Here is a 13,999-nt window from a genome sequence, read left to right as displayed (position 1 = left end):
ACGAAAAAATAAAAACATGGTGTCGGCTCGTGCACGCGCCCCCAGTCTCATTGTTCTCTGATCGACCACTATCCAAATGCGCTACTGTTTTTCAGCCATGGCCTGCAAAGTCATCATTCACCGTTCTGCCGCCTTCTGAGAGCCTATGGGAGCCGTAGGAAGTGTCACGTTACAGCAGAGATCCTCAGTTTTCAATAAAGAGAGTATAGAAGGCCAAGAAATGGTCAGAGAGGGCACTTCCTGTAAGGAATCTTCTCAGGTTTTTGCCTGCCATATGAGTTCTGTTATACTCACAGACACCATTCAAACAGTTTTAGAAACTTTAGGGTGTTTTCTATCCAAATCAAACAATTATATGCATATTCTACTTTCTGGGCAGTAGTAATAACCAGATTAAATCGGTACGTTTTTTATCCGGCCGTGCAAATACTGCCCCCTACCCTAGAGAGGTTAAGCACTAACTTTCTACATAACGTATCAAGATAATGTGTCGACACGGCAACAGCAACACGGAAACATAGCTGCAGCTGATCCTGTGTGTGTAGGATCAAAACATGAACACACACAGTCACGCAGTGTCCTATGTGAGTCAGGAGAGTAAAAAGAGCAACAAACAAACAGGCCAGAGCATACAGTACAGCACCGCAGCTGGGACAACTCTATCCTGTCCTCACACACACTGCTGCCACTGTCTGCACACCGTATTCCCTGTCCTCACACACACACACACACACACACCTACCCTAACTCTGTCACACACTCACCCTTCCTTTCTCACCCTATGCTATCACGCTCTCACTTCTACAGAGTCGTACCTGACAGTAATAGCCTAAGGCCTTGAGATGATAACTACAGTACTCTCTCTCTCTCTCTCTGCATCTAATATGTGCTTAATGGAGGAAAAGGTCAATAGAGAGAGAGAGAGAGAGAGAGAGAGAGGCCAGTGTCTGTAGAGAGGATGCTGTGTCACTGATGGCAAGCACACACACACACGCGCACACACACACACACACACTGGAGTTTTCCACTGCTTGCTGTAATATTCCTGGCTGTAACCTCTCTAGACAAACTCTCACCCTACGTCAGAGTGCAGACAAACCAGAGATAGCAGTGTATAAACACCCATTTTACAAAACCGCTGCTAACACTGTTCACCATGAGATAACACTGTAGACACAATTCATCACACACACTGAGCTCAGAGATAACAATATTGACACCTGTAAGACACACAGAAACCCTGTCCAGAGAGAGATCTTTCAGCACAGACAGTTGACTTGGTGTTAACACCCAGACACCAACAGATCTCCAGACAGACAGTTGACTTGGTGTTAACACCCAGACACCAACAGATCTCCAGACAGACAGTTGACTTGGTGTTAACACCCAGACACCAACAGATCTCCAGACAGACAGTTGACTTGGTGTTAACACCCAGACACCAACAGATCTCCAGGCAGACAGTTGACTTGGTGTTAACACCTAGACACTAACAGATCTCCAGACAGACAGTTGACTTGGTGTTAACACCCAGACACTAACAGATCTCCAGACAGACAGTTGACTTGGTGTTAACACCCAGACACCAACAGATCTCCAGACAGACAGTTGACTTGGTGTTAACACCCAGACACCAACAGATCTCCAGACAGACAGTTGACTTGGTGTTAACACCCAGACACCAACAGATCTCCAGACAGACATAGTCAGTCCAGCTGGAGAGAGAATGTAGGCCTACCTGCCTGACGGACCACAGGGGTAACCCTGGGGTTAATAAGTGGCGTCTGTGTGTGTGTGTGTGTGTGTGTGTGTGTGTGTGTGTGTGTGTGTGTGTGTTTGAGTTCATTCGTGTTTGAGCCTGTGTGAGGGAGAATACGTACATGTTTTATGGTAAAGTCAGGCATTTTAAAACAGTGAGTGTGTGTGTTTGCACATGACTGGGTATGTGGACATAAACTGTAAAGCAGGGGTGTCAAACTTTAAGACCTAGACAACCAAGTGAGGGGAGTTATTTGCTAATCAGTGACCTTAATTCATCAATCAAGTACAAGAGAGGAGCGAAAACCCGCAGACACTCGGCTCTCTGTGGAATGAGCTTGGCACGTGCGGTAAAGGATGAGTCCTGCTTCTGACAGCTGGTCTCTGTCTTTGTCACTGGGTAAAACCACCTTTAGTGGAGGTAACGAATGGATGTGCACACTCTTTGACATGTCTTTTCAACCATGAAATTCCATATTGCTGGGGGAAATAAATGTGTTGGTACCTGTCATTTTCAAATGAGCTCTGGGCTAGGATTTGAATGGGGTGGATCTGTGAGAAGCTCAGAAACAGAAGAATCTCCATCCGTTCTGTATGAGGATGCGTGTGTGTGCGTGTGTGTGTGCAGGAGCATGTGTTAGCATCTCATTCCTTTGTGCCCTTGCCATCCTTATACAAGTCAGTGAGGTCACAGAGACAAATATGTTAGATGGATTGTATCTCATACTAACTAAAACCTATTTAGTAAATGTTTCCCCATGCTCATTAGAACACAGACAAAACAAACAGATGACAATATGGTTAGGTTTCCACATTCCCCACTAAAATGCTAACCTTTTCAAATCTGCCCACAATTCCAGAAGGAGCCTATTCAAGCATTTAGCAGTTGAAGGTTTCTGACTGTACGTCATTCTTCACTAGATCAGCCCCTTTCAGCCATAACACACAGCTCTGTATTAGAGGTACACTATGATATTTTCTATTACGGAAGCGGCGTCTCATTTTGCCTTATGTAAGATAACAGTTGGTGTGTGTGTGTGATGTATGGTGTGTGTGTGATGTGTGTGTGCGCGTGTGTGGATTCTATGGGCCTGTACAGGCAGAGGACAGGCAGGCACACAGGCCGGGTTTTCTATCTTTCACCTTTGTGTCTCTTCTTTCATTTATTTAGGTGAATCTTCATCATTCCATCTCCTATTCCACACATGCATGTCCTGTTTCCGGCAGGATCTATCGTTTCCAGGCTTCTCAATTTCCTCTGCCCAGGGCTGAATCAGCCAAGGAGGGTACAGAGCAGCAGCTTGAGTCCCTGGTCATCCCCACATCCCCCTAACCACACTCACACTCACTGCAGCCAAGCCTGAAATTCAATGCCAATGATGTGTGAATGGAAAAATGTGCTTGTGGGATACTGTATATCTTTTTAGTTTTTTTCTGTACACTCATAAGTGCACATAGCATCATAACGTGTGTTTTAGCACTTCTGTTCATGTGTGTTTGTGTTCTGTATGTGTGAGAGAGCGTGTTAAAATGTCAGCTCATTTTGAAGGTGTTTGAAAATCCAGGCTCTGGGGGGTTGGACTGGACACTCATCCAGTCTTCCTCCCTCCCTCTTTTCACTCATCCGTCACTTTGTTCCTCCGCTCTGCCCTCTTTGAGGTTTACAGTAACTCTGGCTTATTATTTTCAGCCCTGGAGCGCTACAGCTCTACTTTCTCTCTTTATGATCCTCATCTGGACACCACATGCTATTAGGTTTCACCTACACACTCTTACCATCTCGTTCTCTCTCTATCCCTCTCTCCTCGATCTATCAGTCCCACCTGGCCTGGCTGTGCCTTTCATCAGTGAGGAGGGGGTGTGATGAGCTGACATTGAGAAAGATCAATGGAAGGGGCAGGAAGGTTACACCTGGCCCAAAAACACTGAACAAACACTCAAGTGAAAGTTACGAGGCCTAAAATCCTTCCATCGTATCTGCATTGGATATGCCCTTTTCCCGTAGCTAGTGTTAACAGACTTAAATCACTTTACCTACAGTTGAAGTCGGAAGTTTACATACACTTAGGTTGGAGTCATTAAAACTTGTTTTTCAACCACTCCACAAATTTCTTGTTAACAAACTATAGTTTTGGCAAGTCGGTTAGGACATCTACCTCGTGCATGACACAAGTAATTTTTCCAACAATTGTTTACAGACAGATTATTTCACTTATAATTCACTGTATCACAATTCCAGTGGGTCAGAAGTTTACATACACTAAGTTGACTGAGCCTTTAAACAGCTTGGAAAATTCCAGAAAATTATGCCATGGCTTGAGAAGCTTCTGATAGGCTAATTGACATCATTTGAGTCAATTGGAGGTGTACCTGTGGATGTATTTCAAGGCCTACCTTCAAACTCAGTGCCTCTTTGCTTGACATCATCGGAAAATCAAAAGAAATCAGCCAAGACCTCAGAAAGAAAACTATACAAGTCTGGTTCATCCTTGGGAGCAATTTCCAAAATGCCTGAAGGTAACACGTTCATATGTACAAGCAATAGTACGTAAGTATAAACGCCATGGGACCACGCAGCTGTCATACCGCTCAGGAAGGAGACGCGTTCTGTCTCCTAGAGATGAACGTACTTTGGTGCGAAACGTGCAAATCAATCCCAGAACAACAGCAAAGGATCTTGTGAAGATGCTGGAGGAAACAGGTACAAAAGTATCTATATCTACAGTAAAACAAGTCTTATATCAACATGACCTGGGGCGGCAGGTTAGAGTGTTGTGGTAAGAGTGTTGGACTAGTAACCGAAAGGTTGCAAGATCGAATCCCCGAGCTGACAAGGTAAAAATCTGTCGTTCTGCCCCTGAACAAGGCAGTTAACCCACTGTTCCTAGGCCGTCATTGAAAATAAGAATTTGTTCTTAACTGACTTGCCTAGTTAAATTAAGAAAAAAAAAAAAAAACTGAAAGGCTGCTCAGCAAGGGAGAAGCCACTGCTCCAAAATCACCATAGAAAAGCCAGACTACGGTTTGCACATGGGGACAAAGATCATAATTCTTGGAGAAATGTCCTCTGGTCTGATGAAACAAAAATAAAACTATTTGGCCATAATGACCATCGTTGTGTTTGGAGGGAAAAGGGGGAGGCTTGCAAGCCGAAGAACACCATCCCAGCCGTGAAGCACAGGGGTGGCAGCATCATGTTGTGGTGGTGCACTTCACAAAATAGATGGCATCATGAGGAAAGAAAATGATGTGGATATATTGAAGCAACATCTCAAGACATCAGTCAGGAAGTTAAAGCTTGGTCGCAAATGGGTCTTCCAAATGGACAATGACCCCAAGCATACTTCCAAAGTTGTGGCAAAATGGCTTATGGACAACAAAGTCAAGATATTGGAGTGGCCATCACAAAGCCCTGACCTCAATCCCATAGAAAATGTGTGGGCAGAACTGAAAAAGCGTGTGCGAGCAAGGAGCCCTACAAACCTGACTCAGTTACGCCAGCTCTGTCAGGGGGAATGGCCCAAAATTCAACCAACTTATTGTGGGAAGCTTGTGGAAGGCTACCCGAAACGTTTGACCCAAGTTAAACAATTTAAAGACAATGCTACCAAAGACTAATTGAGTGTATGTAAACTTCTGACCCACTGGGAATGTGATGAAATAAATAAAAGATGAAATAAATCATTCTCTCTACTATTATTCTGACATTTCACATTCTTAAAATAAAGTGGTGATCCTAACTGACCTAAGACAGGACATTTTTACTAGGATTAAATGTCAGGAATTGTGAAAAACTGAATTTAAATGTATTTGGCTAAGGTGTATGTAAACTTCCGACTTCAACTGTATGTGTGTGTGTGCATTCTGCAGTAACTCCCCTCCCCCCAGGCTGACGTGGCTGCAGCAATACATGCTGGCCTGTCAGGGAGGGAGGGTGAGTGGGTGATTGAGACCTAGCCGTATTCCTCAGAACATTCACCGTCAACACAGGGCAGAATGACCCAAGCTCCCCCCCCCCAAGAGCCTATATAACACCCCATCTTACCTCATCCTCCCACACCATGACCTACCATGACTTATCCATACACACTCTCAATCAGGCCACACAACTTCCAAATATAATCAGTCAGAAAATCTCTGTGTTCTTGCCCTCTGTCCTACCCCACATACGTCTTTAACAAAAATATAAATGTTAGTCATTTAGCAGACGCTCTTATACAGTGTCTTACAGGAGGAACTAGGGTTAAGGATCGTTCCATGATCTCGCCATCACGGTTGACAACTCCCTTGTGTCCTCCTCCCAGAGTGCTAAGAACCTTGGCGTGATCCTGGACAACACCCTGTCGTTCTCCACTAACATCAAGGCGGTGACCCGATCCTGTAGGTTCATGCTCTACAACATTCGCAGAGTACGACCCTGCCTCACACAGGAAGCGGCGCAGGTCCTAATCCAGGCACTTGTCATCTCCCGTCTGGATTACTGCAACTCGCTGTTGGCTGGGCTCCCTGCCTGTGCCATTAAACCCCTACAACTCATCCAGAACGCCGCAGCCCGTCTGGTGTTCAACCTTCCCAAGTTCTCTCACGTCACCCCGCTCCTCCGCTCTCTCCACTGGCTTCCAGTTGAATCTCGCATCCGCTACAAGACCATGGTGATTGCCTACGGAGCTGTGAAGGGAACGGCACCTCCATACCTTCAGGCTCTGATCAGGCCCTACACCCAAACAAGGGCACTGCGTTCATCCACCACTGGCCTGCTGTCCCCCCTACCTCTGAGGAAGCACAGTTCCCGCTCAGCCCAGTCAAAACTGTTCGCTGCTCTGGCACCCCAATGGTGGAACAAGCTCCCTCACGACGCCAGGACAGCGGAGTCAATCACCACCTTCCGGAGACACCTGAAACCCCACCTCTTTAAGGAATACCTAGGATAGGATAAAGTAATCCTTCTAACCCCCCCCTAAAAGATTTAGATGCACTATTGTAAAGTGGTTGTTCCACTGGATATCATAAGGTGAATGCACCATTTTGTAAGTCGCTCTGGATAAGAGCGTCTGCTAAATGACTTAAATGTAAATGTTAAGTGCCTTGCTCAAGAGCACATTGACAGATTTTTCAACTAGTCGGCTCAAGGATTCTAACCAGCAATGCTCTTAACCACTATGCTACCTGCAAATCACGTTCAAATTCACACGTCATTTTCACTCACATGAAATACACAGACAGCAAAACAAATATTTCCTACTCGGTGATGTCTAGATAAATGCAAAGTAATAGAAAAACATACAATCGCAATAATTTAGTTTGTAAGGGAAAATGAGAAAGGGAGGGAAAGAGAGAGGGAGAACGGGAGGGATATAGAATAAGAGAACGTGAACAGAGGTAGCACAGTGTGTCTCTGTGGTTAAGCCAGGGTGATGACACACACAGACAGACTGACTTGGCTAAAATTATAGTTCCTCTGTGACAACATCAAGTCGTTCCGGCCACTGCTGAATAAATCATTTGTAACATCCCTCAAAACAGTTTACACAGCTTCCCCACCTCCCTCTCTCTCTCCCTCTCTCACACACACACAAAACACCCCTTAAAACACTTAAACTGAAACACACCTCCCCACCTCTCTTTCTCTCTCAGTCTTTTCCTGTCTTTCTGAAGAGAAATGGAATGCTTTGCCTGTCTGGATGCCAGTCTGTTTCAGCATTAGCCAGATCCATTGTTGGCCTGCTAGTATGTGCTGGAATAGATGGGCAGCAGGGAGAAGAATTCACAATTTTATCCAACTCCACCTTTGGAACTACTGGTCAAGAGACAATCACGTTCATGCCAACAGGTCTATCTATGTGAGGATCTATGTGAGGATCTAGGTGTAATATGTTTCAGTTCTCCCCTGGGGATTCGATGACACTGACACATGGCCAGGGCTGTTCTGAGTATAGCCACAACTCCTGGCAGGGGACATGGAGCTGTTCTCTCTGCTGGCAGACACAGGTCTGGGCATAGTCCCATCTCTGATCAGGTTTTATGAAGAAACCACTGGCTGAGTATTAACACTCCTCATGTGAAAATGGTACGTGTTGAATGAATCATAAGTGTGTGTTCTGTTGTGTGAGTTAGGAGGTGGTACTGTCTCTGTTGTATGAGTGATGGAGTTCCTGTGTCACTGAGTTACTGCCTTCACTAAGCACAAGTCTGGCCCAAGGCTAGTAGAAATACACAGATACACACCGCACCACCACCACCACATGCAGACCCCAACAGACTGAAACTGGGCCAGAGCACTAAGGATAATCAAACACACACTCACATACCAGCCATGTGCCAGCGATATGATCTAATCCACGAAGAGAAAGAGAGAGACCAAGAGAAGGAAAACGAGAAAGAAAGAGAGAAATCAGGGCCCAAATTGGCTGCTTCAAATCCCACAAAATCTTCTCTTGTCCTTTTTTAAAAACAAATACCACCAAAAATGTCAAAGGCTCCCCTCCTGAAATGATTAAAAAGACATCCATTGGGAAATAGTTGGTGGTTGGAATGCTGGATCCAATATTGTTATCCGGTAGAAAGGGAGATTTTTGGAAGCAAAGGTCATGTTGGAGCAGGCAGCACTTCAAAAACTCCAAAACACTCCTGGTTTATCTTTTACTATAATGGCATTATACTCTTTGAAAACATTTAACTTCTGAAGAACATCCACCTGGTAACAGGTGGATCTGCTACCTAACCACCCCTCCAAAGGATGGGACTGGGACATATGGAATAGAGCTGGAGATCCCAGCCTCGTAAAGAGCAGATCTGCAGCAGTAACACACCATCAACACTGACAGCTATAAGATGCAGACACATCTCTCATCATGTCCTTTAAAGTTTAGAATGTTGTTGGCAACCACTGGAATTTCTCTGTGATGGCGACATTATATACATCTAATCAAACGTATTTGTCACACACAGTTTACAGCAGGTATAAAAGGTGCCGTGAAATGCGTATGTGCTTGCTAGCACAACAATGCAGTACATTCATCAAAAATCAATAATAGCAAGTATTAGATGTAATAGATGAGGTAGTGAGCATAGTAATAATGGACTGGATTTACAAATATAATGTGGGCAGTGGAATCAATAGTATATATTAGAACAGCAGAGTTGACTTTGTGTGTGAGTGTATGTGAGCTCTTAGAGTGTGTGTGTGTGTGTGTGTGTGTGTGTGTGTGTGTGTGTGTGTGTGTGTGTGTGTGTGTGTGTAAGGGTTGGATGTGTGGGTAGTCAGTACAAATAATTTCTACGGTAATAATGTATTGGTTATCTGGTGTAAATAGTCTCTAAAGTGCAGGGAAACAGCTAGGTTTAGCTTGGTGGTAGAAGCTGATGGCCTGGTGGTAGAAGCTCTCTCAGAGCCTATTGGTCGAGGACCAGATGGTAACAGAGTGAACAGTCCGTGGCTCGGGTGACTGGAGTCCTTGACGATGTTTGTCATAATAGCTGAGGCACACATGGTTTAGATGGTGTTCTCAGTCATATACAGAATCATTGAAAAATGATGGTTGTGGTTCAGATTTCGTGGTTTGTGCATCACATTATCATCATCAAAGATGTAATATGGAGAGTATAGAAACGACAATGGAATCTATTTATTAGGCTATTTCACACAAAGTTCAGAGAACAGATTGTGTTGTCACAGTCGAAACAGCAACAAATCATCTCTCTTCAGTTCACTTTCACCACCTGGAAAAGCACTTCCCATAAACAGCCCAGAGACTCAGCTCCAGGCTACGGAGTTACTCCTGAACACTGCCCCAATGATGAGCTCAACCTTCTACTCCAGTCACAACACAGGGTCGTGACCTCTGGAGACCAATCACAGGGCTGAGTCACATTCTATCAACCAATCACGAGCCTGGGTTCTGGCCCATGTCCAATCGTTAGCCTGCGGCCAGCTTAGTGTTGTCCTGAGGGCAGGGGAAGGAGGTGGGGGGAGAGAGAGGAGGGTACACTGTTTGAGCATGGCTGGAATGTGGCTTCACTCACTAACCTGCTCAGTGCCACAGGGTAATTCTCAACACAAGCCTACCGACCAGCCAGCCTCCGCCCCGTCTCCCTTTGCCCCCTAATTCCCTGCATTCTTTCACAGCACAGTGAGACTCTCTCACCTCTCTCTTAGTCTTCTCTGTCAGACTCAGATACCTCCATTTCATTTTCAGTCTACTGAAGCCTTCTATGGGGAGAGTGCGTTATCCCAACCACTCTTTCTCTATCATACACACAGACTGCTCTTCCTCCAGCCATCACAGAGAAGAAACTTGCATGTGCCCCTAAATACACACACACACTTTTTTTCTTCACTTGAACAGTGACAGCCTTCTTGTCCCAGGGGAGAGCAGGGGGAATTGAAAGATGAGCAGTGTCCAAGCTCTACCCTTCAGCCCCAGAACAAACACACACACACACTTGCAAGCATGCACACACATTAATCAGCCACTGGCACCAGGTCTGTGGCCAGCAGAATTTAATCTGCTGGCCACAAACCGTAATTCTACCACATCTGTTGCTTTTCACTACCTCTCTCTTTATAGAAGTTGTATAACTACAGCTGTTTATACAATGCATATGTATTTCAACATTTGAAAACACATTCTCATGGGGACCTGGTTCCACTAGTTTGTAAAACAGAATGACAACATTTGACATTTGTTGTATGACGTTTACAATACTGTCATAAAAGGATGGGAGGAGGCTGTTGGCTCATGCACTTACAAAACAATTAAATGATCACAGCAACAGTGAGCATGGATTTTCCTCTCTTATATAAGAACCAAGTGAAATACACCACCTAGAAACAGTGAGATTTGAGGCAAGCTTGGGAGAAACATTATGACTCATTTTCTAGTCTAGCTCTGGCAGATTGTCATACTTACAAAACTCTTCTTTATGGTATAGTCATTATCAACACTGAACGTCTACTGTAGGCTGCTCAGCCACCCAATAAACGTCTCTATGCCAAACACTTCTCATTGGCAGTCAGTATTGAGAGCTTGCAGAGCTGTACTGAGACCTTATCGGTTCTGACTCAGAGGAAGCTTCCAGACAGACAGTAGAGTGCAGCAGCAGACAGGTCCTATACAGCAGGGATCATCAACTACATTCAGCCGCTAGACTGCAAATTGACTGCAAGAAGCCCAAACAGATATAATATTTGACTAAAACATAATAATTTCAAACCTTGCTTACATTTGTATATGATCACGTGTCTCTCTACTATGCGTTAGAATTCTTGGGAACAGATTTCCAAAATTAAAATCACTTGGAGCTGATTTCCTGGTGTTTTTACAGTCTTTTGTGTCCAACAATGAACATTTTTGCTCAGAAGACTTGGGGTACCAAATCAAACCACCCTCTGGCCAAATTCAGCCCGCGAGCCGCCAGTTGGGGAACCCTGGTATAGGGTCTGCTGCTTCTATACATCTGGCTGTGCTATGTGGACATGATGTTCCACAGCTGGTTCCACCCTCAGGCTACGCTGGGACTTTTCATCCCTCCCTAAATTACTTTGCTTAGTGCTGAGTCAAACTCAAACTGTTTTGACTCTCAGGAAGGCTACGGAGGGGAGAAGAGAGATAAAGAGAGAGGTAGAAAAGAGGGTGTACAGTGGTAATATGAGAGAATCTGCTTTATGAGGTCATGGTAGATGTAAAGTCGGATGAACTACACTGTGGATGTTTATAAGTCAGGTACAGTACACTATCAGTAAAACGTACTGAATCCGAACTTTTACTTTCCTGTGGAAAGTCAAAATGCCTCTATAGGATTAAATCTGGGGCAGATGCATAAGGCAACATTTCAGGCTCAACTGAGCGAGCCCTGCTCCAAACAGAACCACAGACTCCATAGTGTCTGATTCTACTGTCTCTATCCAGTGTGTGACTGTGTGCTGGATGCCACAAGTGGGATTGATGGGTCTAGGCCCCTTCTTTGTTAGTTAAAGGGCTCCACATAAACATGTTGGCTCAGTGATTTGGCCGTTTACTCTTGCGGAAGGGTCCTAGTGGGTCTAGACCTAGTGTGTGTGTGTGTGTGTGTGTGTGTGTGTGTGTGTGTGTGTGTGTGTGTGTGTGTGTGTGTGTGTTGGGTGGTGCATGGTCTCATTGAGAAGCAGAAAGACATAAAGCTGCAAACAAAAGCAAGCGTTTGAAAGGATTAGTGGAACACAAAATACAAAAGCATCCCACAGGGCATGACAGCAATTCTGGAAGAAACAGAGAAAATGCATTAATAAAATATCAAGTCTCTCGAAAAGTGTCGATGACATGTGCAACAGAAGAGATATCTGGGCAGTCTCCACATGCTTCTGTACTGACTTGTTTCATCCCTGTAGACTAGTCATCCAGATCGCTCCATTTCTCCCGTGATTCTCTCCACTGCACTTTACGCATGACTTCCTTAGTGTGCTAGCTGAGCTCCCACCTTCTGTGCCGCTGTCAGAGGCACTCAGTGTCTGGTGTCTACGTACTCTCTCGCATCTCCAGGCAGGCTGCCTGTTGGCCAGGCCTTATTACTGCAATCATGATCCTTAAACTTTAACTGCCTATGGAAAATGTAGGGCCCCCCGTCCCCGGAAGCTGTTTTAGGACCCCTGATTTCCGCCGTGTGTGCGTAAAGAAAAATAGCACCATCATTTAACATGCTCTACCCTTTCATCTTATCCTAACATGCAATTAGGAACCCGGTAGACACGCGAGGAGAGCGCGTTGTAAAACGCGGCAACAGGTCTCGTTCACGCTGACAGCAGCATCTCTGTTCTTTACGTGGACATGAGGTTCTTATTATACTACCCGAAAACAATAACAGCTTTATGTTGGGCTACTTCTATGTGTGTACTTCTTTGTAGCCTAATAAAGTGCAAATCCGGAATAGTAGCGGGTGCGCGGATCTATACGTCACTTGGTGCTGTATTGAAGACAATTTGGCCAAAAGAAAGTTATTAGAAAGTTAGTTGCGTTTCTCACCATATAGCGATCCGCTCCTTCGGGTAGTCTAGCCTGTCGATGCAGCCCAGGTAGTGCGGCAGGCTGTGCGCCGCGTTGCGAGCCAGAATGGCGATCATGACTTTTGGCTTCAGCAGGGACGATTCGGGTCGGACCGGGTCCTGCACCAGAGTCGCTATGTCTGACATGCCACCGGGCATGAGGAAGACAAGTAGAGCGAAGAACAGCCCGACTCCCACGGCTCCAACCGCAGGCATCATTCCCAGCATCATTCGCCCCCACCGTTATTCCGACCTGAGCTCCGCCGCGACTGAATATGAGAGTGAGCGTTAGCGATGGTAGGAGTGAGCAAATAAGGTAGGAAGGGGGAGGGGAGGGAGAGGGGTTACCTCTAGAGTCTATCTCCTCCCCCAAACTTTCCTATAGCGTTCCTACAGCTTTCCCAATTCCCCCTCTCGCTCGCTCTCTCAATGGGAGAATACATGGACATTACAGGGGCTGATTACAGAGTAGGGAATCTGTGACAAATGTGCACATGTCCAAGAATAACTTAATTTCAGTAAGTAACACATAACATTTCTTACTCAAATCCAGCACTTTACTGCGCTGTAGAACTGATAGCCTAGACACAATTGCTGTATTTGTCAGTTCAAGTCTATGCATGTGCATTGTATAAACTGTATGCTATTCTAGAGGGAATATGTGTATAAATGTGTGACTAACATAGGTTGTTTGTGGTTGTAAAGTCTGATTATTTTTAACAGCATGTGGTTTGACTGCTTAGGCATGGCTACATTGTCCTCCCTCCCTCTGCTGTTTCTATAACTCTCCTCCTTTCCTTACATGTATGGTAAGTACATAATTCCACTTCACAATCCCCTGTCTGCATGCCTCCTTTCCCCACTTCCTTATTCTCTCCATCCCTCTGTATTTCCCCTTTCTTTTTCCATCCCTCCTCTCTGACTGACTGTTTCTTGGGTGGTGCAGTTGCAGCAGCAGGGTTCTCGGAGTACCATGAGTGACATCAGTCCCAGCTGCAGACAGACAGGCAGAAGGACAGACCCAGACAGACGGACAAACACTGTTTATTTACCCAATAGTGAAGCCACCTGTTGATGTTTCCATTCTTAATTGAAATGGTCTAATGAGTGTTCATTACCATTAACCCTGTAGTTAGATGGATGTTCCTGATGAGAGATGTCTGGGCAGGAGTACTAAGTAGACATGTCTATCCGTCCATTGTGTTGAAGCAGGGTCCAAGCAAT

The 13,999-nt window shown here is 45.2% G+C and overlaps 1 protein-coding gene across 1 annotated transcript in view; it reads right to left on the bottom strand.

Moving 5' to 3' along the window:
- Window positions 1-13,067, bottom strand: part of LOC106584384 (procollagen galactosyltransferase 2) — a 32,177-nt gene extending 19,110 nt beyond the window's left edge. Inside the window, exon 1 of the mRNA XM_014169634.2 lies at window positions 12,756-13,067. Coding sequence (XP_014025109.1) covers window positions 12,756-13,006 — 251 coding nt within the window. The 5' untranslated portion in view covers window positions 13,007-13,067. The remainder of the gene's footprint in view (window positions 1-12,755) is intronic.
- Between the last annotated feature and the right edge of the window lie 932 nt (window positions 13,068-13,999).

Source organism: Salmo salar, chromosome ssa23, assembly GCF_905237065.1.
Source record: "Salmo salar chromosome ssa23, Ssal_v3.1, whole genome shotgun sequence".
NCBI lineage: Eukaryota > Metazoa > Chordata > Actinopteri > Salmoniformes > Salmonidae > Salmo > Salmo salar.
Note: the sequence above shows the minus strand (reverse complement) of the source record. Positions and strands in the feature narration are given on the sequence as shown.